Source organism: Physella acuta, unplaced genomic scaffold (assembly GCF_028476545.2).
Source record: "Physella acuta isolate Inbredline_101_S28 unplaced genomic scaffold, ASM2847654v3 ptg000195l, whole genome shotgun sequence".
Lineage (NCBI taxonomy): Eukaryota > Metazoa > Mollusca > Gastropoda > Physidae > Physella > Physella acuta.
Window position 1 is genome coordinate 526934 of NW_026731714.1, and position 26428 is coordinate 553361.

Consider the following 26428-nt stretch of genomic DNA (forward strand, 5'->3'; position numbering starts at 1 on the left):
CCGCTGATAGGGAACACGGATGTTTACCACTGTGTTCATAAAAATAACAACCAATCAAAAGTAAACCGGATATTTGCAAATAAACAAAAATACTTTTGATTGGTCGTTATTTTTGTAGAATCATTGAGAACGGATAGACCTAGCAAGGCAAGCCCAGGATAATTCTATGAAAATGAGTCATACCAAAATTGTAAACAAACTCTTAACATCCTGTTCACGGCTTATTTCTCTCACAAAAATAGGCTGTATTCGTTTTAAAGAAGACACCTTTATTACTAGATTTAGTTCTAGATCTAGTCAGCTGTTTAGAAAACATCGTACATTTAATTCTGCATTGATATCGTTTTCTGGTACGTTATCGGCTAAAAAGCCTAATTTAATTTATATTAGCCTAATTAATTATTATTTATTTAGATTAGAGTTTAGTTTAGAGTTTAGAGTTTTTAGAGGTAGTCTATCGCTTTTACTTTTACTAAAAGCCCTTTTGCTTAGGTACGTAAAATCGGCCGCGGCTAGTAATGTACAAAAAAGTTACCTCATTTCAAGGCTTTAATTATATAATAGAAGTAGGCCTATATATACATATATTCGGTAATCTATCGTTTTGGGTACGTAAAATCGCCCGCGACTAGTAATGTGAAAAACAGGTGACTCCTTACATTTTAATAATTATTTCACATTTTGAGGAGGATTTATGTTTTAAAAATACAAAAATGTTTCCTTGTTTCATTTATGTACCTGTTTTTAAACAATTGAATTAAAACTTTTCAGTAGTAAATGAAGACTAGCGATGTTTCCAACAGATGCAACCATGCTCATTTACTATAACAGCCATCTTGTTAAAGTTTTATTTTTATAGACTTAAAGCGCAAGATTCAGGCAGAAGTCACGCTATTTTACAAATGGCTGCTGTTTATATAGCAAATCCTGCTTGTAGACACTGCTGTTTAAAGTCAATTTCTGGCCTATATTGATATATTTAGCCATTAATTTAGGTTTATTATTCATTTGTCTATAATATTTGACACAAACATATCACAATATACTTCTATTACAGCCTTGACAATGAGGTAACGTTTTCGTACATTTTAATAGCCGCGGGCGATTTTAGTACCCAAAACGATAGATTACCATATATTCATATATTGTGAAATATTTGTGTCAAATATTATAGATAGTATTAGATAGGCCCTAGGCCTGTCTGAATAATAAACCATAATCAATGGCTAAATAAATATATATCAATATTACTTAGTTAATACTTAGGCTAACTTGACTTTTAGGCTATAGGCCAGAAATTAACTTTAAACAATAAACAGCAGTGTTTGCAAGCAAGATTTGTATATAAACAGAAGCCATTTGTAAAATAGAGTGGCTTCCCCTGAATCTCCCGCTATAAGTTTATCAAAATTAAACTTAAACAAGATGTCTGCTATAGTAAATAAGCATAGATCTAGACATCTAGTTGCATCTGAGGATTTTGTATTTTTCAAAACATAAATGATAAATCTTCCTCAAAATGTGAAATAATTATTAAAATTTAAGGAGTGACCTGTTTTTCACATTACTAGTCACGGGCGATTTTACGTACCTAAAGCGATAAATTACCCTTATTTAATAAGTTATTTATTACATTACTTACTTAGGCCTATTTAATACTATTTATTAGTAATAGGCTAGTTATTAGTTATTATTAGGCCTAATTGTAATTTTAAGTAATTTAGCCTAATAACTTAATAAGTTAATTATTATTATAATGACAAAACTAAAACTATTTATTTGAATAGTGAATAGGCCTATGTAGTTTTTAATATTAAATCAATAGGCCTAGGCCTCTTGTCAAATTTGTTAATAACTATTAATTATAGTACTATAGTTACTTATAGTATTTATCGGCCTAAGAAGTCAGTGTTTAATAGTTTTTAAGTTCCAAGATTCACTTTAGGGTTGTATAGAGTTTAGGCTATAGATAGCCTACAGATAATTTATAAATTTATTATTGGAATTTAGCTGTAGTACCGAAATAGAATAGTTTCATACAGACATCTGACCATATTAGTTGTTTGTATAATATAGAGATGCACTATGTCTGGGTACATATTAAAGAAATCCTACATATGAGTACAGGTGTAGAAATGCAGAGAGAACGATCATGGGCAGAAAGGCTGAGAGACAGATAATCAACGGTTGTGTGCAGAGGTTGTGTGAGAATGGAGACCAAATGCTGATCAGAGAAAAAACACAGGGTTGGCCTTGGTTATGGTGGCCATAAGTGCTATGAAGACCTGGCGTGTTTGTTGTGAGGATTGCAACCAGGCTCGCTCATACACAGAGTGCAGCTTTCACAGAGAACGATTGAACAGATAGAACAGTGTCAGTAGAATGTGAGATAGAGACTGGTACAGTGCATGGTCTTGTGACCTTGGAGGACTTGATTTTTGTGTTGTTGATGGAACAGTGATTATTGAATTTGTAGTCAGAGTGTGATTCTTTACATGAAAGAGATAAGCTAGTTCAAACTGAGGTGTCCACATCATAACGGCTTAACGGCATGTTCACATACACACACAAGTGGTTACACACCTGTCACATTAAGGCACTGCCAGAAGGGGTTGATCACATTACAAAGTTTGTCACTTATCTGCAGAGGCGCCTGGGGACAAACTTTCAATTTGCCCCCCCCTATATTTTTATATTTATAAGTCAAAATAGCAGCTAAAATGAGCTTATTTTGGCACTAGGGTCGGTACCCGGGGATATATGTACCCTGCCACCCCACCCCCTCACTAAGCCTCTGCTTATCTGTCAAAGTCGGCATTGTCAGCAGGATGAGAAACGAGAAGCACACAACAACAAGGAATAATCATCAACACACACTCTGTTATATATATGTATATATATATATATATATATATATATATATATATATATATATATATATATATATATATATATATATATATATATATATATATATATATATATATATATATATATATATATATATATGTATATATATTCATTTTTAAAAATATTTTCAATTTCATCCATCAGTGCTTACGGTGCCATCGTACTCTCAGCACCTACGATCTAATAGTATGTCAAACCCTGACGAACTTCGTGGGCCTGAGGTTCCACTTTTGCCTGGTCAAGTTCTGCGACTTTACAGCATGAGAATGTGCCCTTATGCCCAGGTTGGGAAGCATGGTGTTTTTTCTTGTTGATTAGCCATATGTACACTTGTGTGTAGCGAAGAGATCATAACTTATGATTCCAGATTAATCTTATTAGGTAAAGACTTAGGTTTACGGTTTAGGTTATGATTTAGGTTAGTGCTGGCTAAAGGCTATAAATATATTATACCTAATTTTAAAACACCTGAAATAGTTTAAACGATTATCATTTTATCACCTGTTCAGTATACTGAAATGGCAATCCAGAATAATGGGTGAAAAAATATAGGTTTTTTGTTCTTTACTATCTAGTTTGAATAAGAGGAATAACTTGGTTATTTTTCAGTTTGAATTCCATCTTCTAATTGAAGTACTGTTTATATGTACCCATGCACTTAATTTAATTCCAGCTAAAGTACTGTTCCATCAAGTATTGAATGTTTACGTCTATAGTAGTAAGACAAGATTGTGATTGAGTGTTTTGGTTTATAATTTCCCTGAAGTATTATTAGCACAGGGTTTTAACATTCTTTGTTCCACTGATTGTTTTTCAGAGGGTAAGATTAATTCTGGCAGCCAAGGGCATTAAGTACGATCTTGTTAATGTTTGTTTTTCAGAGGGTAAGATTAATTCTGGCAGCCAAGGGCATTAAGTATGATCTTGTTAATGTTGATCTGAATACAAAGCCTGATTGGTTTTTTGACTTGAATCCCTCTGGGGAGGTGCCAGTTGTTGTGTACGAGGGGGGACATATTTACGAGTCGTTAGTGACCGCAGGTAAGTCATGTCTGGTTTTTGTAAAATACATTTTAAATAGCATAGGAGTTTCTAGGCTTTGTTTTTAAAATGTGGGCACAGCTATGTGTGAGTAGGGTGGAAGGGCACACATTTTTTTCAACAGTATCTAGAATCTAAAATACTAGCAAAAATTTGTAGTCATGCTAACACAAGTGTAGAATTGAGAATTTCCCGTTCCTTAAATGTGGGAAAGGTAGTAAGATAACTCAAGGTTGCTAGGCACACATAGCTATTGTAGAATTTGTTTGTATAATTTGTACGTTTGTTTTACTCGTACAGAATTCCTAGATGACATCTTCCCAGAGCCACCACTATATGCAACAGACCCTTTAGTAAAAGCGTATGAGAAGATTTATTTCAACCACTGGACAAAAAAGGTAGGCCACTGTTTAAATCTCTAAGGAAACTAAACATTTCAATGATATTCAGTTAAGACCTGTTTATATTTTAAAAAATTAATGTAGGGCATTTATTTTGTTGTGACTGAATCTCACACTTGTATTCGTTTGCCAGCTGACGGAAATTATTGATTGTACACTGTACTCACATAATGAGGGTTGATAAAACTAAACAAATAATAGGCCGATTCTAACCAGAAAAAGATTCGCTTACGCACAGCTCTACAACGACCTGGTCTTTCTTGTCATCTACATGTTCGCTGTTTAGGCCTATGTTTTGTCTTGATGGGACAGGGATAAATACTTAAATTTTAGATTTGAATAGATTTTAATTTTAAAAATTATTTTATACTGATAAAATAGAATTCTTTGCCAGATATATTATAACTATACCATAAACCCTCAACCCCTGACGACCCGCCCAAAGTGCAAATGCTCAACCACACAGTACAGATATTTTTGTTTGAAGAATAAAGCTAAAAGCGTAATTGATCCCATTGCGTAGTTATAAAAGAAAAAATTTAGCCAATTGCACATCCATTTCGGTCATTGCATTTTGCATCTTCTGCCGAACAGATAGCGCCTGGTGGAAGAAGCTTCTTCCAAGCAGTCACTTCGTAAATAATATTCACTCACTTTAAAATTCTATACTGCTGATACTGATCCTCACTAAAAAGTTCTAGACTGCTAATATTACTTTAACAAAGGTCACAGAGCTATAGTTAAGTAGTTATCTGGTCTTCTGTAGGCCTAATGTTGTTTATTTCTTTAGGGTATCCCAGCATTCTACAGCCTGTTGTGGTCCGGCTACTCCGACCCAGAGCAGAGCAGGAGGTTGGAGGAGAACATCCAGGTGCTGGACGGCTACCTGAAGAAGCTGGGCAAGCCCTACTTCCATGGGGAGCAGGTCGGGTTCTCTGACTACATGATCTGGCCGTGGTTTGAGAGGATGCCCATGCTGAAGGATGTCACAAGTAAGGTTTACAGTTGGTTGATTTTGTGATGTCACTTTTACAGTTGGTTGATTTTGTGATGTCACAAGTAAAGTTTACAGTTGGTTGATTTTGTGATGTCACAGTTGGTTGATTTTGTGATGTCACAAGTAAAGTTTACAGTTGGTTGATTTTGTGACTGTCACAAGTAAAGTTTACAGTTGATTGATTTTGTGATGTCACAAGTAAAGTTTACAGTTGATTGATTTTGTGACTCACAAGTAAGGTTTACAGTTGGTTGATTTTGTGATGTCACCAGTAAAGTTTACAGTTGGTTGACTTTGTGATGTCACAAGTAAAGTTTACAGTTGGTTGACTTTGTGACTGTCACAAGTAAAGTTTACAGTTGGTTGATTTTGTGATGTCACAAGTAAAGTTTACAGTTGGTTGATTTTGTGACTCACAAGTAAGGTTTACAGTTGGTTGATTTTGTGACTGTCACAAGTAAGGTTTACAGTTGGTTGATTTTGTGATGTCACAAGTAAAGTTTACAGTTGGTTGATTATACAAATATACCAAAGTTTACAGTTAAATTATTACAACACACATATACTAAAGTTTACAGTTAAATTATTACAACACAAATATACTAAAGTTTACAGTTAAATTATTACAATACAAATATACTAAAGTTTACAGTTAGCTGTGTGAGATTGTTGAGACAGGTTTCCATTCATTATATCTAGAATTTAAAAATACTAGCTAAGTAGCTAATTAGAAATTTTTAGTAAACAATTTTTTTAAAGACAACCTTCAAATAATTTACCTTAATTTTCAACCCTCTATTAATTTTCTGATTTCTAAACTCTCCGATTATTTTCCCATTTTTCACTCGTTTGGTAAATTGTCCTCAGATTTCACCATCTGCCCATTGAAGTACCCGCACATCACGGCTTGGGTGGACAGGATGTGGCAAGACCCTGTCGTACAGGCTTGCATGACAGACAGAAAGATGCTGACAGTTCACTACGAGAAGTACAGAACTGGCAAGCCAGACTTCACCATTGGTTCGGTGAAATTGACAAACAATGTTGTACAGGATCCCTTAGAGAACTTGGACGGTCTCCGAGACCCAGCTACCAGAGACAGACAGAAGTAGACCTTGTGACCACACCCACCGCAACTGTTATTTTTTCCATTTTGATGTTGCCTTTATTATAGAATTATTTAATTTACAGCATAACTGCAGAAATGGCGATAGTTAGATTAATTTTTTTTCTGTAGTTGAAGTTGAAATGCATTTTTTGCCAGGGGGAGGAAGTAGAATACACTAGTCCTCAAGGCCACAGCTTATACTGTATTTTGTTGATAGGCGTTGAACAGTCTTTCAGATAATAATTTTTATATATACATATTTTAAAATCTTTTTTTTTAATAAACCAGTTAAGAACATTGCGTGACAAAAACATACACAAATGGAGTTTTAAAAATAGAAATCAGGTTTTGTTCATTAAAGAATAATAGCAGCCAAAGGTTTGATAGATGTGTCACTCACCTTGACCCTGTTAATAGACTATTATCTTTGACCTTGACCAACTTGAGACACTATTACCTTGACCCAGTTTATGGGAATCAATAAAGCTTGTCCTTTCAAGCATTTTGATCCACACTTTAAAGTGTGAGCTCTGAAGTCAAAAAATTTTAATGACAATCAGATGTTTGAAGCTCCCCATTACTGATGGCTGAAGTTTTTAAAGCTTTAACTTGATGATTATCACTGTGATATTATTTGTTATGTAGAGAAGCTTCTTACAGATATTAAAAATTCTTATCCAAGTGTTTTGGATGAGTAAAAAATGTATGGTATATTATTTTTCAATCAGTTTTATCAGATTTGAAATAAACCTTTTAAAATAGTTGTATTCCTGTTTTATTTGCGAAGCGCAGTAATTTTAATAGTTCATGTACTGTTGCAACCATCTATTAGGTCATGTACTGTTGCAACCATCTATTAGGTCATGTACTGTTGCAACCATCTATTAGGTCATGTACTGTTGCAACCATGTATTAGGTCATGTACTGTTGCAACCATCTATTAGGTCATGTACTGTTGCAACCATCTATTAGGTCATGTACTGTTGCAACCATCTATTAGGTCATGTACTGTTGCAACCATCTATTAGGTCATGAAATTTTTTATTTCATTTGAAAAACTCAACAATCTGTTTATATTCAAAATAACAAATTCTATTTTATTTGGTTTAAACAATAAAAATGAAAAATGAACAGCAAAAAAATTCTAAAGCAAAGTTTCAATCACTGCCAGTTAATTCAAACACACAAGACAGCAGATGATCAAAGACTGAATGTGGGAAGAGAGTAGCACCCCAACACGGCAGGCAGCAGTCATATTTTTATCTTATACCCTTATGGGGGGGGGGAGGGGGGGTCAACACTTGGTAGTGGCAAATATAACAAAACTTAAGGACAACACATGTTTAAGTCATGGTTACATCTGCATGAGCAGTTTTTAAAAAAAAAGTCACTTTACTAGTACATCATCTGCAGACAGAGATCTCATAAACGTTCTTTAAGTAGTGTTTACAAAGATTTACTAATTAATATTTTCATTGAATTTCCATTCATTCTGAATAGTTTAAGTTGGAGGGAGAAGAAAACTGTACAGTATTTCTGATGCTGCCACTGAGGGTTCTCTCCCCTGCAGTTTGTTACTGAGGGTTCCCTCCCCTGCAATTTGCCACTCAAGTGTCCACAGACCATTCATATTATCTACAGTGTTGGGTTGTGCCCTTTAAGTCATGTTCTCCTTTAAGTTGAAAGGTCATAATACTGAAGGAACTGCATTTTTTAAAAGTTGACCTGTGTTATGTACATAATAAATAAAGTTTGCATCAATGTGAAAGTTAATTAATTATTGTAATCAAATGAAAAACATTCACAGTAAAGCACTATCTAGGGATGTAAAAGTGTTTTGATGAATTAATGTCTAGCATCTGATAACATTTAGGGTTAAAGACAAAAATTCAAAATTTGTAAGCCAATTCAGAATTAGAAAATGTGTCTTAAAATATGACATTAAAAATAAAAAGTTTGGACATTTAACCATGTAGCAATTTGTGTAACTTGTTTACAAAAGATGTCTCCAATATATTACTTAATGAGGGGAAATATAAGAAGAAAACTACCTTGGGTATTTATAACATTTATCCAAGTGTCTAAGAGGTAAATAGTTATAAACTTCAAACCCACAGGTCAACTTTTTTTTAAAAATAAGAGTAGTTTCCCTTACTTACAGACAACACAGTTATTCCTATGCAACAAACATTTTTAAAAATTTAAATTTTAAATCTGCCTTTTTAAACTTTTAAATAATTTACTGAGCAATAATAACGGTGTATCTAATTGCACAATAAATAAATACCAATTCAAGGCATCAACACAGTTTAACAAAGATTAAAATAACTTGAAAAGTTAGGCTACAAAAATACAACTATTTGGTACAAGAAATGAAGAAATTTGTTTAAAATACTAGCTAACTAAAATACCATGATTTTAATTCTGTAAAACAAATTCACAACTCTTTGGCTAGATTTGTATTTAAAAACAATAGTTAAAAAAAAATGTTGATTAAATAATAATAAATATTTTAAATTAGAAATGAGCATTGTTTAGTTAGGGCATAGATCTAGATGAACAAACATGTGAGATCTAAAGGAAAAAATATTCCAAAGCTTCCTGACTTCAAATATAAATATGTGAACTAGAGTTTCTCCACACTCACACACACAAGATGAAAGTAAATCTTGTTTCATATAGAGGGCCAATACGGCTGAGCTAGAATTGTACAGATGGGTTTGTAATAAATATGTAAGTCTTTTGGATTATAGGAGCTAGAATTGTACAGGTGGGTTTGTAATAAATATATAAGTCTTTTGGATTATAGGAGTGATGTGAAAGGAATTTAGGTAAGTCAAATTATACTTTGCAACACAAAAATTCAGCCAATCAAAATACTGGAATTATTAGCATGGATAGCACATTTCAGCCAATCAAAACACTTGAAAGGAAAAAATATAAAGGTATTAATACATTTCTTTTATAGCTAAGGAGCTACAGTTTCACTAACGAAAAGTGAACATTACTACAAAACAAAAATGACATTTAAAGAAATAATAGGTTTACACTAGTTATTCATTCTTTGCAGTGCAGAGGATGATTCATTTTACTTTGCAGAACTTTTTAAAAAGGTGGAGCATATTTTCTTACTAGGTCGGATCACTGAATCACAAGAACTTCATGTACCATCATTAATCACATACACCATAGATGAAATGGAAGTAGTGGCCATAGACTAACAGTTAACAATAACACAATTATCCAAATTTTAAAAATATGAAATTAGCAACAGATATATAAGTATCAATTAGATTTTTAAAATCTGACAAAAATTCCAATGAAGCTGAATTCCCAGAAATCAAAGTCTAAAAGTAAAAGACAAAGACATGAAATATAACAAAATATTAAACATAAGTGTATTAACAAAAAAAAAAAAAAAAAAAAAAAAAAAAAAAAATCACCAGTACTAGGTCGAGACAATGCAAGATGGTAAACCTGACTATACAGTAAAAATGTGTTAATTATTGCACAAGCAAGTTCAATGGTTTGAAAATTGTATTGTTCCACTTAATTAGGCTTAAGCAGCGGTTTTTTATATTATAATACTTATAATTAAATACTGAACATAAAAATCTTCATAAAATAATTTGAAAATTGTTTTTACACTGAATAAAAATTCACATGTAGTTTTGGATGTGGGTGTATTAAAAAATACTTCATATAACTTTCAGCCAACACCTTAAATAATTTCCTATTCTAAAAATTTAATTGAAATATTAATAAGTGATTTCTTAACATTAGAAGTGAGTAGGGTCCGTTATGTATTAGGGTGTCACTAATAAAATTACAATGACAGCCTTGAATGAAATACAGCCATAGTACATCTAGTTCCACATATTTATAAACTGACTCCTAGTTTTTAACCAGCAATGAAAACAATATGGTGGAAACAATAGTCATGTGACTTGTGGACCACAGCAGGCTGATGAACAAGCCACAGTTCTCCCAATCTACAAGTTATTTCCCTTGCTGCGGCAGCCACAATTCAATCAATAATTTAAGTTCACACATCTTTCGGCTCACAACAAAATCATGGATGGAATGTGCTAAAAATAAAAACAACTGACAAACATTCCCAGACTCTAGGGTTGTGTGGTTCCAGGAAATAGAAACTTAGCCACTTAAGAAAAGAATATGTAATTTTTATTTTTTTTCTTACCGCTCCCCCCCCCCCCCCCCCCATTTACTGTCACGTGCAAGAAATTTTTAAAAATCTAAAACTAATCCTAACCCTGCAAGTAGAATAAGATGTGTTGCAACTAACACTAACCCTTTAAAAAAAAACAATCATCACACAACCAATTGCCATTCACCTGATAAAACAGCAGTTTAAATAGATGGGACATTGTAACAACATGGCTGATTACAACTTTGTCAGGTCATAAGCCACAGGAAGATCAGGAATCTGGATCTTGTTTACAAACTTGGTAGACACTGTTATTTTTTTTTGGTTGACTTGATTCATTTGAAATATTAAAAAAATGTTCACAAAAAGCAACAATTAAAATCTGGTAACCATAAGACAACGTTTTAAAAACAACAACCTAACATTATATACTTAATTAGCAAAATTAAAACAACAAGCATAGGAACAAGCCGTTCCCTAAAACAACAACAGGAACGACATGCTCAAGAATTAGAACAGATTCAAATTTGTTTTGAAAAAAAGTAAAAAACACTAAAATAATCATCAATGAGATGAAATCCAAAACTAAAACACACAGAAGTTAACATTTTTCAAACAAAGATAGGAGATAATATTTTTCAAATAAAGTTAGAAGATAATATTTTTCAAAGTAAGAAGACTTTTTTTTTTCAAATAAAAAAAATCTGGTAAATACAGGGTTAAAACAATGAGAACTTGACACAAGTTGTTGCTGGACCCTGTAAGTTTAATCCAGGGGGGTAGGGGTTAAAGTAAATAAACAGGTACTTGGTAAAAAAAGATAAAAACAAAAACGCAAGAAAAAAATATCAACATAACCACATGAGGTCTGCAGGTTTTTCAGATCACAAATCGTTAGGTCAAGCTTATTAATTAGTAAATATGTTAAGCAGATGGGCATACCACATTTACTGACATTCAGCATATCCAGATCTTTGACTTTACCCCGCACTCGCCTACATGATCAGCATTTTTTAAATTTAAAAATCTGGCAAAAATGACTAATGTAAAACAATGAGTGAATGAACAGTCCTCTAGTTCAGAGTATAATACATAGCACTTTGATGACCAATTAAATATCGTAAAATAACATTTCAGAGCAAGCAACTATAAATTTAAGACTTTTGAACAAACATAACATCTCGCTTGCGAGGCCTCTCCCCATCTCCAATGCCATCTTCAGCTTCTTTAGATGGCTCCTGAGGAGACTTCTCTTTAGATGGCTCCTGTGCAAGCTTCTCTTTAGATGGCTCCTGTGGAAGCTTCTCATGATTGTTGTCGACAGTTGAGGTGGCCGGCTCTGGTCGGGAACTTTTCCGAGACGGCAGTGTAATTAACACCAGCCCCACCATGACATGATAGAACCAGTAGAAGGAACTGAAGATAAAACATTGTCAAAATACTGAAATAATTCTACCAGACCTGTGGATATTTGGTTTTAAACAGGAGGGATAAAAGACCAGGAATGCTAAACATAACATTAAAATAGTTTTTAATGGCTGTTACACACATACTTGTTCGAAGTTCTATCTATATATAATTCTCTTCTGGGAGACGCTAGAAAACAAGCTGTAAACACGCTCCCTACCATCCCCACCCCTACATGGTCTTAGTGAGCTGTGGTTCACGCTATGTTTACCTTCGTGGAGTCGGGTTTAGTGACGGCTATTAGGGGCAGATAATTTAGTTTGAAACGTTTTTAAACATTGGGGGGGGGGGGGGGGGGGGGAAAGGAAGGGGGGGGGGGGGATTATGGTCCTTAACAAGCTACTTATAGTGTTTTAAAGAAATATTTTCAGTGTCAGCGTTGGTACTGTCGAATTCACAAATTATGAATTACTGAAAAGTAGGAAAAAACAACTAAATAGCGGCGTATGTTATGCCGCGGCCGGCTCGTTAACAATAAAAAGATAAAATGGCTAATCTAGTACTAAAAAACAAATACTTTATGGATTATTGCAAATGGGTGTTTGAAATGTTTGAAAAAAAATGAGACAAAATACTTGAAGAGTAAACCAACCTGTGAAACCTAATGGACGGCTCCCAGTGCAGTATAACAAAGGACAAGACCAGGAAGCTCAGGCCAAACTGGGTACCCAGGAAGGTCAGCACCTCGTAGACAAACCTGGAGGCTTTGGAAGTCTGGAACAATGGACGGATGTTTTGGCGGATCTGAAAACATGCAGTGAAAGTTATAAATGTCAGTGGCCGCTCTAGTGCAACGTATTTTGGTTTCAATACCAGAGGAATTAAAGGAATTAAAACATAGGAAAATTAATTTTTCTCTCTTGTCTAGCTAAGAAGTGGGGTGTTTGAGTTGGGGAATTTTCTAGAAAGAATAAATGTATTCTATTAGAATGCCAAGACAAAGTGTGAAATAGGATTTTTTTTTCTGTCTGCCCAATGCCTAAAAAAATGCCACATCTCTCACTTTGCTGATAACATGTTTTCAAAAAGGGGGGGTGGGGGGTGTCTTAATATTTATATCTACTTATCAGAACTAAGACAGGGCCCCATCTGCCCATCAGAACTAAGACAGGGCACCATCTGCCCCTCACCAGCAGCCTGTACTCACCTTTCTACCAGCCTCCACAAAGAAGGCAGCGGATACAAAAGTGATGTAGTAGCCTATAAATAGACCATGCCACAGCGCACTCAAGACAAAGGTCAGCAGTGTGTTGAGGAAGGGAGCACGCATGTAACACACATGCCTCAACCAGTGTGTTGTCAGGATGTTCCAGTTGTCCAAATACACCTTTAAACTTGTAGCAGTCTGTGCAGATACATCAAGCCAAGTGTCACAAACTCAACTCTAATTCATTCAATTCATTGTATTACATTACTAAATCATTCATTCCAGTTCAAGTAAAATAAGTTGCCCTCTCAAAAATTATGGAATGCCACCAACTTGAAGCTAACCTACCTCAATTTTCCATACAAAAACATTAGACATAGCAGTCCACCTTGGTTTCCCCTTCTCATCCTTGCCTGCATACCCGAGACCAGAGGAATTGTAAACTGCATCAGCTGGAGTGATACAAATAAATTTACACATCAACTCTGTAGCTAGTCTTATCATTATATAACAGACACAATACCCTCTAAACCAGAGAAAATTTTAAACTGCTAGAGCTGAAGTAATACATAGCTAGTTTTATCATTATACAGGGGTGCCACTCATTTTCTAAGTGAATCCTGAAAATGAATCCCAAAATTTTACCAATCCTGAAACTAAAATTTGAAATTTTTGAAACCCTGAAACTTAATTTCGTGCGGAATTTCAAAATAAAATGGACTATTATTTCATTATTTTTTGAGACATTTGATTCATATTATGTTCAATTTACATTCCTTTAAAATGGATTTATTTTCTTTGTAACAAGCTTGAAATAAAAATTAATCTTTAAAGGATTGTGCTTACAACAAAATTAGTTTACAATGTTAGTCCCACCCATCTCTAGGCCTACCCCATAATGTGCTATTGTAGAACTCCCCCCCCCCCTCCCAGCCAGCTTTTATGACATTACTGTATTTAATTTTTTAGAACTTCCTAGCTTGATTTAAAGTGTGTAGTCAGCCAATTGCTAACCTCTATGTCTTGTTATTGAATAATAAGCGCACTATATGCAGACCCCTAATAAGATTGTCACTGTATTAAAATACAGGGTTGACTTACTGTAGCTATTCAAGGCTTTAATTATTAACAGCCACAACAAAAACCTAAAACCCTGTTTTCCCAATCAACCACCAATGGGGTCATCCATAAATGATGTCACGCTTTTTTGACGATTTTTACCTCCCACCTCCCCTCGGTCACATATCTGTCACAAAAAGCCAGATCCCTCCCTCTAAAATGACGTCACACCTCAGCCTACACCCCCCCCCCCCCCACCCCTAAAAATTGCAGTCGAATTTTTCTTAAAATACGATATTTTCCAAAAATCTTGTCTGACCTCTGTCAACATAGAGTATTTTAATCAATTCCTATTACACTTTATTGAAACAATATTCTAAAACGCGAAATAACGGCTAAAATTCGTTTTCTAACATAGCTTTTGGATAATGCAAAAGTGTGATGTCACACCATCTGAACCCCTCCCCCTCATGACAAAATTACGAACCCCCCTCCCCTTACGAGTGTGACGTCATTTATGAACGACCCCAACGCCCCCACCATTGATATACATGATGACGTGAAGAAATATCGTGGAAGTTTTAAAAATTTTATTCTGTTTTAAATCTAGTCCTATCTATCTTTGACTAACAATTTTATTCTGTTTTAAAATTTAAGGTTAGGTTTTTTAAACATTTCAATGACGTTTTACCAAAGTAAAAAAAAACAATTAGATGTAGACCCTGCTAGATTGCAGTAGCGTAGCGAGGGGGGGCGGGGGGGGGGGACATATGTCCCCGGGCGCCGACCTTAGGGGGGCGCCAAATTGAAAGTTTGAGGGGGGGGGGGGGGGTGCAAATGAAAAGTTCGAGGGGGGGGGTGCAAATCGAAAATTTGCTCCCAAGGGGGCGCCAAATTGAAAGTATGTCCCCGGGCGCCGGGAAGGGTCGCTACGCCTCTGCTAGATTGTGTAACTAAATTATAGCAGGCCTACATATTTTGTTTAATGATATAAAACGATGCAGTTCTAGTTTTTTTTTTCTTGAATCTAGAAGTAGGCCCTTATTTAAAATAACCACGTTAAAATTAAACAGCGCTTGTACTTGTAGAACTGCCTTGACCGAGTGACACGACTCAGACTGTGTTTGCGTGGTCTCGTGACGTAGGTCTTACGGTCAGCGCGACCTTGAAGAAGCGGGTAAGAGGTGGTAAAAATACATAAAATAGTCCTTCAAATAGTTTTTTTCTTTTCTTTTGGTAATACCAAATACAAAAAAAAATATTTTTTTTTTTGATCGGAGCAAAATCTTTCGGTTTCTTTTTTTTTTAAAGACCATCGGCGATGCTAGTGAGCTTGATCTAGTACTTGTAGGATTTAGTTGTTTTTATTACACAGCCTAGCGGTATCCCATTGCTGACATCACGTAAATAATGCGAGTTTTACCCCCAACCCATATCGTCATAAATAGCCAGACAACCACACCACGAATGACATCAAAAAGTTTCGTCTACAGCCTCACCCATCTGATACAGCTGATTTTTATTTGGTCCTTGGCGCACGCGTGAGATTGTTGCTGACGTCATTTACTATTCATTTTTTTTTCGGAAAAGGCTATTAGCGGGAGTGTTGACGATAAAAACGATTTTTACAATGCTAAAATTTTCAAGCTTAAAACGATCTAAATTTTTTTTAAAAATGCAAACCCGGAAATTTTCAAACTCAAATCTTGCGAATCCGGAAAGGGAAAAAAATATGATTCTCGAATCCGGAAATCCGGGATATCCCGGAAAAGTGGCACCCCTGCATTATATAACAGACACAATACCCTCTAAACCAAAGAAATTTTAAACTGCTAGAGCTGAAATAATACATATACACATCAACTTAGTTGTTAGTTGTATCATTATATAACAGACACAACAACCACCACACACATGTGACCCACTACATGACATAATCACAGATAACTATACCAAAACACAAGTATTCTGACTGAACGTACCTAATATCCAGGACACATAGTATTTGGATCTGTGCAAGAACAAAGATATGTACAGGTAACCTAAGCGCACAACAAAGTTATTGTTGGCTATAAACTCTGGATCTGGAAATAAAAAACAAATTTGGTTACGTCAATTTTGACAGAAAGTTTTTTTCTTTTAATGACCGTTTCAGAAAACTAAGATATGAGTTGTTATTTAAAGTAAATGAGACCCACCAACATTAGTGTAATCAGGGAAATGTGGCTTGACACATGCTGTCACAAAAATCCACAGAAACACAGCTAGGATCTTGGTCACCACTGCTTGCTGTCAGGTGAGGAAAAAAAAAAGTTCACAAAGTTTTAAAAGACATTCACATAAAACACAAGCAAACATCAGCCTGACACACTTAAATTAGTTAAATTCTTAACACACCTAAAACCTTATATAAAATCCTGAGATATAATATCTAAAAAATATAACATCTAAAATCTGACACCCACGTAACACATTGCACTAAAAAAACTACTGTATCGTGGACTAAGGCATAACAAGCCATAATATGCAACAAACCCTACCATTACTGACGAAGGATCATCCAAGTACTCAACAGCATTTTTGCTTTTCTGTAAAGTATTTGTGCAATTCAGTTAGAGAAACATTTCAATAATTAATGACATGAGGTAAAAGCATAAACTAATTAAGTGAAATGTAATTGTAATACATAGTAAAAAAAAGTACAATAAAAAATTTTCTCATCCCAAAGAGATATTTTGTAAATGAACATGTCTGAACAAATGAGTCACCCCATCAGACTTATACATGAACATGTCTGAACAAATGAGTCACCTCACCTCTAGTCTTTCCTTTGTATTTCCTTCTATAAAAGCTCTGAACATACTGTAATGGCAGAATGGGCCGGCTAAAATACCCTGGAAGCTCAGCATAAAGGCAAGAAACTCTAGGACTGAAGGGACTTCACTAAAAAAATTGGAAAGAAAAAATGTTTCTTAAGCTGATAAACAGACCGGATTTTTTTTCTAACCAAAAAATGTGTTTGTGCTTTTTAGCCCCAAACAATTATAAATTAAAATCTATGTAGGAGCACAATTTTATTTTTTTAGTTAAAAGATAGATAGGACTAGATTTAAAACAGAATAAAATTGTTAGTCAAAGATAGATAGGACACATTCACTAATGACAAGGACTTGACTGACCACACATTGACTACTAACAAGGATTTGACTGACCACACATTGACTACTGACAAGGATTTGATTGACCACACATTGACTACTGACAAGGATTTGATTGACCACACATTGACTACTGACAAGGACTTAACTGACCACACATTGACTACTGACAAGGACTTGACTGACCACACATTGACTACTGACAAGGACTTGACTGACCACACATTGACTACTGACAAGGACTTGACTGACCACACATTGACTACTGACAAGGACTTGACTGACCACACATTGACTACTGACAAGGATTTGACTGACCACACATTGACTACTGACAAGGACTTGACTGACCACACATTGACTACTGACAAGGATTTGACTGACCACACATTGACTACTGACAAGGACTTGACTGACCACACATTGACTACTGACAAGGACTTGACTGACCACACATTGACTACTGACAAGGACTTGACTGACCACACATTGACTACTGACAAGGACTTGACTGACCACACATTGACTACTGACAAGGACTTGACTGACCACACATTGACTACTGACAAGGACTTGACTGACCACACATTGGCTACTGACAAGGACTCAACTGACCACATACTGACTACTGACAAACACTTTTACCTGACAGCCCACTTCACTCTCTCTTCCTGCATCTTCTTCCCTTTCTGTAGAGCTTTCCAGTCCCCGATGCTAAACGCCAGAGTAGTAACCTTTTGTGTGGTAATCATTAGCGGGCTGCGAGAAGGGTAATGGTTGAACTTGAGGTGTTGAGTTAAACTAATGGTTGAACTGGATATGTTCAGTTAAACTTTTCTGACTGAATTACTGATTCTTATTTGTGTAAATGGTTTGTGAAACAGGTAGGGGGGGGGGGGGGGGGGGGGAAATCCATGCCAAAGCCATTGATGCTCAGCACAACAAAATATCCTTTAAATACACAAAATTGTAAAAACTCCTTTTAAAGGGAAGGTTATATTTTTGTGTACATGTATTAAATTAGTGAACCTCAGATTTTGATACAAAAACTCACTATGTAGCATCGTAACAGAGGTCGTCAAAGTTCTGTTGGTTTCTTAGCACATACATCACCAGCATATAGCCCAGCGCAAAGAAAAATACAACTCTGAAACAAGGTGAAACAAAATACTAAATTACCACCCGTTTTCATACATTTACAGTAGAAAGTTAGAACTTAGGTGTTATTAATGTACTTCACATTTCATAAGCTGTAGGGTGTAACTTTATGTGAAGTAATCTACAACAATGTAGGCCATTCCATGTAATCAGCATCACATGAACTAGGTTGACCTTTGAACCAGTAAGGTCATGATGACCTGAATAACCCAACACAGAGGGCACCAGGATCTTTACCATTCTATGAAATCTAAATTAGTTATCAGGATGTCGAGCTGACAGCTGATTAGGATCTTAAGAGTTTCATGTTAACCAAATAACATCAAGTTTACAGTTTAAAATAGCTCAACAAAAGTAATATTACACTGCACTACCATTTGATTTGCTTTACAATTTAACTGCTACATTAAAGATTACAACCAGTTGAAAAACTGAAATGAATTGAAACACTCTGTAGTCCTCTCCCCCCACCAACTTTAATGGACCAGGAAGCACAGCAACGTAACTATAAAACAAATAAATACTTACAGTGGCATGAATTTATGGTGGAAGAATTTCATCATGGTGTAGCAGACAGTGACTTGGACCAAAACAACCCAGAGTGACCTGGCACCAGACACACAAAGAATACTTAAAGAACATGGCCACAACATGGGGTAGTGGCTAAACTAAACAGCACAGAGAATACTTAAAGAACATGGCCACAACATGGTGTAGTGGCTAAACTAAACAGCACAAAGAATGATTAAAGAACATGGCCACAACATGGGGAAGTGGCTAAACTAAACAGCACAAAGAATAATTAAAGAACATGGCCACAACATGTAGGTGACTCAACTAAACAGCACAAAGAATACTTAAAGAACATGGCCACAACATGGTGTAGTGGCTAAACTAAACAGCACAAAGAATAATTAAAGAACATGGCCACAACATGGGGAAGTGGCTAAACTAAACAGCACAAAGAATAATTAAAGAACATGGCCACAACATGGGGAAGTGGCTAAACTAAACAGCACAAAGAATAATTAAAGAACATGGCCACAACATGGGGAAGTGGCTAAACTAAACAGCACAAAGAATAATTAAAGAACATGGCCACAACATGGGGAAGTGGCTAAACTAAACAGCACAGAGAATACTTAAAGAACATGGCCACAACATGGGGAAGTGGCTAAACTAAACAGCACAAAGAATAATTAAAGAACATGGACACAACATGGGGTAGTGGCTAAACTAAACAGCACAAAGAATACTTAAAAAACATGGCCACAACATGGGGTAGTGGCTAAACAAAACAGCACAAAGAATAATTAAAGAACATGGCCACAACATGGGGAAGTGGCTAAACTAAACAGCACAAAGAATAATTAAAGAACATGGCCACAACATGTAGGTGACTCAACTAAACAGCACAAAGAATACTTAAAGAACATGGCCACAACATGGTGTAGTGGCTAAACTAAACAGCACAAAGAATAATTAAAGAACATGGCCACAACATGGGGAAGTGGCTAAACTAAACAGCACAAAGAATAATTAAAGAACATGGCCACAACATGGGGAAGTGGCTAAACTAAACAGCACAAAGAATAATTAAAGAACATGGCCACAACATGGGGAAGTGGCTAAACTAAACAGCACAAAGAATAATTAAAGAACATGGCCACAACATGGGGAAGTGGCTAAACTAAACAGCACAGAGAATACTTAAAGAACATGGCCACAACATGGGGAAGTGGCTAAACTAAACAGCACAAAGAATAATTAAAGAACATGGACACAACATGGGGTAGTGGCTAAACTAAACAGCACAAAGAATACTTAAAAAACATGGCCACAACATGGGGTAGTGGCTAAACAAAACAGCACAGAGAATACTTAAAGAACATGGCCACAACATGTAGGTGACTCAACTAAACAGCACAGAGAATAGTTAAAAAAACATGGCCACAACATGTAAAGGGCTAAACTAAACAGCACAGAGAATACTTAAAGAACATGGCCACAACATGTAAAGGGCTAAACTAAACAGCACAGAGAATAGTTAAAAAACATGGCCACAACATGTAAAGGGCTAAACTAAACAGCACAGAGAATACTTAAAGAACATGGCCACAACATGTAAAGGGCTAAACTAAACAGCACAGAGAATACTTAAAGAACATGGCCACAACATGTAGGTGACTCAACTAAACAGCACAAAGAATACTTTAAAAACATGGCCACAATGTATAAAGGGCTAAACTAAACAGCACAGAGAATACTTAAAGAACATGGCCACAATGTATAAAGGGCTAAACTAAACAGCACAGAGAATACTTAAAAAACATGGCCACAACATGTAAAGGGCTAAACTAAACAGCACAGAGAATACTTAAAAAACATGGCCACAACATGTAAAGGGCTAAACTAAACAGCACAAAGAATACTTAAAGAACATGGCCACAACATGGGGTAGTGGCTAAACTAAACAGCACAAAGAATACTTAAAGAACGTGGCCACAACATGTAGGTGACTCAACTAAACAGCACAAAGAATACTTAAAGAACGTGGCCACAACATGTGAAGGGCTAAACTAAACAGCACAAAGAATACTTAAAGAACATGGCCACAACATGTGAAGGGCTAAACTAAACAGCACAGAACATGGCCACAACGTGCAAAGGGATAAACTAAACAGCACAGAGAATACTTAAAGAACATGGCCACAACATGGGGTAGTGGCTAAACTAAACAGCACAAAGAATACTTAAAGAACGTGGCCACAACATGTAGGTGACTCAACTAAACAGCACAAAGAATACTTAAAGAACGTGGCCACAACATGTGAAGGGCTAAACTAAACAGCACAAAGAATACTTAAAGAACATGGCCACAACATGTGAAGGGCTAAACTAAACAGCACAGAACATGGCCACAACGTGCAAAGGGATAAACTAAACAGCACAGAGAATACTTAAAGAACATGGCCACAACATGGGGAAGTGGCTAAACTAAACAGCACAGAGAATACTTAAAGAACATGGCCACAACATGTGAAGGGCTAAACTAAACAGCACAGAACATGGCCACAACGTGCAAAGGGATAAACTAAACAGCACAAAGAATACTTAAAGAACATGGCCACAACATGTAGGTGACTCAACTAAACAGCACAGAGAATAGTTAAAAAACATGGCCACAACATGTAAAGGGCTAAACTAAACAGCACAGAGAATACTTAAAAAACATGGCCACAACATGGTGTAGTGGCTAAACTAAACAGCACAGAGAATACTTAAAAAACATGGCCACAACATGTAAAGGGCTAAACTAAACAGCACAAAGAATACTTAAAGAACATGGCCACAATGTGTAAAGGGCTAAACTAAACAGCACAAAGAATACTTAAAGAACATGGCCACAACATGTAAAGGGCTAAACTAAACAGCACAAAGAATACTTAAAGAACATGGCCACAACATGTGAAGGGCTAAACTAAACAGCACAGAGAATACTTAAAGAACATGGCCACAACATGGGGTAGTGGCTAAACTAAACAGCGCTTCTATTTTTCACTGGCTCTATTGTAGGAGAGATATAATGCTTGGTACTCCTTTGGACAAAGGTCAAGGAATGGGTCATGTTGCACTGGGACCAACCCATCATCTCTTTACCCAATGCCCAGTTATGTGCCCTGAGCAAGCATGTTTTGGTGATACTAGCTAAAACAAGATATTTCCTTATAAATCAAATATCTATCATTCAACCCATGAATAGAAAGTAAAAAAGCAAAGTTTCTCCTTTCACATTGAATGATACATCACAGGGCAGATGAAGTAGAGTCCATAAGTCACTTGACCTTGGCATATGAAGGGATGGTGTGGTCCCCACTATGCCCAGTCACTTTTAATTTCCCTAACATGTGTCAGGTACCCATCTGAGCTGGGTGGGCTCAGGGACATCCTGCAGTCTATATTCCAGACCAAGATCTGAACTCAAGACCTTGGGACGAACACTCAAGCGCTCTACCACACCATCCCATTGAAGAATAGAACATTTGTGAATAAATGGAGGACAAATCAACTATAAAACATGGATTAGTAGTAGGATTAGCTTACCATCCAATCACAAACCAGAGAAGTGCTAGCCCAGTCACCAGGCAATACACAGATCTCCATTGTGGTTTGCCTGCACTGTGAGGCAGCCAGTAGCGGAGGAGAAAGCCAAACAGCAGCGCCGTGAACTGGGCTACCACGAAGTTGAACTGTGGATTAAATGGAACAACATTAAGGAAAAGTTTTTATTTATATGGTGTAATAACTTTGGGTGCCGAGTAAATATTGGAGAAGTAACTGGATATCAATATCACATAATTTCTGGTCTACACAAATTTCTGTTCCGCCTAAGACTGGACTAATGTTGACTATATTATCAACATATTGGGACCAAACAGTTTAAAAATATTTCTATAGTGTAGTTGTATTTCTTACAACACATGTCCCACAAGGACACACATGTTTACTGTGGCCTTGACACAGACTAATCATGCATGACACAGCTCTATTCAAATCTAACCTTTATTTAACTATATCAGCCTCAAATTTAGTAGGCCTACAGCTAGGAAGATGATGCAAGTTCAAGATAAATTTTGACTTCACCTTGTCCTAGTCAAAAGATATCAGTGAACTTTATCTATTTTCATGTGAAATCTTTAAATAGCTTGAACTTGCAATAAATAGAAGGTTAGGATTTTTCCTCCAAATAAAATTTCTTATTTACCTCAGTTATTTATAACCAAATAGGAATACATCCAATTGATACAAAGGTGATAGAACTTTGTAAACAGTGTTTCTTCCAGACTTTTTTCTACAGGGGGGCACTTAAAATTTTCGGGGGGGGGGGGGGGGGGGTAGACTTTTTTCGGGGGAGAGGGGAACACTGTTAAAAGTATATATTTTCTATATAAATTATACAAATTTCATTTAGTTCGGGGGGGGTGGTAGAATTTTTTCGGGGAGGGGTGGTGGTTTGCGCCCCCCCCCCCCCCCCCCCTCCCCGAAGAGATGCCTGGAAGAAATACACAATGAAGTTTTTTTTTATAATCTCATCTTTTAATAATTGGCCTACTGTAAAAATTTTAAAATATACTCCCAATATTTTAGGGGCCAAACTTCACCTCCTTGGGTGAGGCCATTCGATTTTTTTTGGATGATGTCATGATGGTGGAGGCGGGGAAGGGGGGGTAAGTAAAATAATAGTATTTATTTTATACTTTTTAAACATACAAAAAACTGTTGATTAACGCTCAAATTATGGTTATTTTATGAATGTGTGTGACTGATTAAATCTAAAATATAAGTGTCTACTAAGTCATTAGAGTGATTAAGAATTTGATTTTAAAAATTTACTAAGTTAAGTTACGACTACTCTTGTTGAAAAAAACTGTATATTTGATCTATGAGTTACTGTTAATAGTAGTTAATACAATGAATTGCCCTGTTGGTTGAGATACTGAGTTGTTAACTTGTTAGAAATGAGCTGTTAGCTTGAGACTTTGAACAACAAAAGTGAAAGAGCGTAGATTGAGTAGTAACTAACTAACCAGACTCTGACTCTAGTGAATAGATCTAGAATCTAGTAGATCTAGAAATCTAGATCTAGTAGTACTGCTAGTCTAGTAGATCTAGTAGATTCTAGCTTAGGGCCTAACCAGGCCCTAGCTAGGGCCTTAACTGAAGTGAAAGTCTAGACTAGATCTAGATACTAGATCTAGATAGAATGATAGATAGTTAGTATAGTGTAGTTAAGTGTAGTAGTGTAGTGTTGATAGATCTAGATCTAGATCTAGATCTAGAATAGTAAGAGACTAAAAAAAAACCTAGATCTAGATTAGATCTAGAAATCTAGATCTAGATCTAGATCTAGATCTAGTCTAGTAGTAGATCTAGTAAGTAGAGAGTTAGAGTCTAGAGATCTAGATCTAGAAATCTAGAATCTATTCTAGAGTCTAGCAGTAGATCTAGATCTAGAGATCTAGATTCTAGATTAGAAGCAGTAGGCACCGCTAACTAAAAAAAAAAATATTTTACACCAGAAGACTGGAAGACGCCGTATAAAGTTTTTCAGAATAAAATGCATCTCGATTTCTAGACCTAGATCTAGATCTATCTAGAAGGAACTTTCAAGACTGAAATGTATAAAATGCGAAAAAAGTGCTTACTTGGTCCAAAGAAATTCCAGTTTTTCCAGAAGCAGAAAGGAATAACCTGGAACCTTGGTAGAGCGGCGATACCGTAGCCATGTTGATTATTGATCGTATGTTGATGACCCGTTAGATGACCTCCGACCTGGTTCAAAAGTCAGAAGGTTATTGTTATATATTCCATTGTCAGCAGACCGAGCATCTTCGCAGGTGAAGGTTACTTTTTTTAAACTTTTTTTTTACGATACAGATATGAGAGGGGGGGGGGGGGAGAGGGAAGGAAGGGGTCGTCCATAATTGACGTCAAACTTGAACGGAGGAAAGGGGGGGGGGGGGGGTTCCGTAATTTTGTGACGGTGTGTCACACACCGTGTGTGATGAGGGGGGGGGGGGGGGGGTGTCCAGATAGTGTGATGTCATACTTTTGCATTATAAAAAAAAAAACAATGCTAGAGAAACGAATTTTAGCCGTTTTAGAAAACTGTTTTTAATAAATTGTAATAGAAATTGATTAAAACACGCAATGTTGACAGAGTTCAGACAAGATTTGGGGAAAATATCGCTGTATTAAGAAAAATTCAACTGCAACTTTGAGGGGGGGGGGGGGGGAGGGGGGTTGTAGGCTGAGGTCTGTTGTCCCTTTTTAGGAAGGGGGGGGAGCAGGGGGCGTAGCGAGGGGGGGGGGGGCGGTGGGGTGCGGACCGCACCGGGTGACACCATTTAGGGGGGTGACACCAAGGCAAAAATAGCAAAATATATAGAAAAAAACTCGAGGGGGAGGGGGTGCAAATCGAAAGTTTGAGGGGGGGGGGATGCAAATCGAAAACTCGAGGGGGGTGCAAATCGAAAGTTTGAGGGGGGGGGGTGCAAATCGAAAATTTGAAAGTTTGTCCCTGGGAAGGGTCTCTATGCCTCTGGGGGTGGGGGGGGGGGGGTGACAGCATAAAGTGCCGCACCGGGTGACACCCGACCTCGCTACGCCACTGGGGGGGGAGACTGGCTTTTTTGTGACAAAGTGTGACGTAGGGGAGGGGAGGAGGTAAAATTCGTCCAAAAAAGCGTGACGTCATTTATTGATGACCCCCGGTCTTATTCATTGATAATTAGTGTTAAGTCTAAAAAAATAAGATCTAGATCTACTACTTATAACATAGCAAATAAAATGCAATACGTTAATAATAAGATCTTATAATGGTAAACCGTTACAGTGGACAAATACTTTGGGTTCATTCATAACCGACATCAGGGGCAGAGGCGTAGCGAGGGGGGGGGGGGGCGGGGGGACATATGTCCCCGGGCGCCGACCTTAGGGGGGGGGCGCCAAATTGAAAGTTTGAGGGGGGGGGGGTGCAAATGAAAAGTTCGAGGGGGGGGGGGTGGCATCAGGGGTCGCCAGTTAAGTAAGTAGGACGACGTCACATTTCTATGGGGGGGGGGGGGGGGGGCAATTTTTGTGACGAGAAGGAGGGGCGAAGTTCAGAAAGTGTGACGACGAGTGTGAAAATATAAATTTTATCATTAATCTAGGTGAACAAAATTTGGAATAACTTTTAATTTCAAAAGACTATTTTTCCAAGGTTATATGCTATATGATTATGCATTATTTGAATGGTTTAAATTTAAAAT

The 26428-nt window shown here is 36.5% G+C and overlaps 2 protein-coding genes across 2 annotated transcripts; one reads left to right on the forward strand and one right to left on the reverse strand.

Moving 5' to 3' along the window:
* The first annotated feature begins 131 nt into the window (after positions 1 to 131).
* On the forward strand, positions 132 to 7181 carry LOC131936916 (pyrimidodiazepine synthase-like). Its single transcript, XM_059294031.1, has 6 exons — positions 132 to 350; positions 3055 to 3194; positions 3792 to 3951; positions 4252 to 4349; positions 5143 to 5344; positions 6217 to 7181. Exons 1-6 carry the CDS (start codon positions 167 to 169, stop codon positions 6459 to 6461), a joined length of 1029 nt encoding a protein of 342 aa, XP_059150014.1. The 5' UTR covers positions 132 to 166; the 3' UTR covers positions 6462 to 7181.
* Positions 7182 to 10719: 3538 nt separating this feature from the next.
* Positions 10720 to 24922, reverse strand: LOC131936913 (lysophospholipid acyltransferase 1-like). Its single transcript, XM_059294030.1, has 13 exons — positions 24821 to 24922; positions 22719 to 22864; positions 19143 to 19220; positions 18511 to 18603; positions 18102 to 18215; positions 17115 to 17241; positions 16839 to 16886; positions 16497 to 16587; positions 16281 to 16382; positions 13588 to 13691; positions 13240 to 13437; positions 12685 to 12836; positions 10720 to 12041 (listed from the first exon to the last, which is right to left on the reverse strand). The coding sequence occupies exons 1-13, from the start codon at positions 24899 to 24901 to the stop codon at positions 11780 to 11782; spliced, it is 1596 nt and encodes a 531-aa protein (XP_059150013.1). The 5' UTR covers positions 24902 to 24922; the 3' UTR covers positions 10720 to 11779.
* Positions 24923 to 26428: the final 1506 nt, after the last annotated feature.

Excerpts from the sequence above, each read along its gene's own strand:
- LOC131936916 (XM_059294031.1), top strand. The coding sequence starts at position 167 with ATGAAAATGAGTCATACCAAAATTGTAAACAAACTCTTAACATCCTGT. Across the intron at positions 3,195-3,791 it reads GAATGTGCCCTTATGCCCAG|AGGGTAAGATTAATTCTGGC; the intron begins GTTGGGAAGCAT and ends TTTGTTTTTCAG. Across the intron at positions 5,345-6,216 it reads CATGCTGAAGGATGTCACAA|ATTTCACCATCTGCCCATTG; the intron begins GTAAGGTTTACA and ends AATTGTCCTCAG.
- LOC131936913 (XM_059294030.1), bottom strand. The coding sequence starts at position 24,901 with ATGGCTACGGTATCGCCGCTCTACCAAGGTTCCAGGTTATTCCTTTCT. Across the intron at positions 19,221-22,718 it reads CTCTGGTTTGTGATTGGATG|GTCACTCTGGGTTGTTTTGG; the intron begins GTAAGCTAATCC and ends GTCTGGTGCCAG. Across the intron at positions 16,887-17,114 it reads ATACAAAGGAAAGACTAGAG|AAAAGCAAAAATGCTGTTGA; the intron begins GTGAGGTGACTC and ends AATACTTTACAG.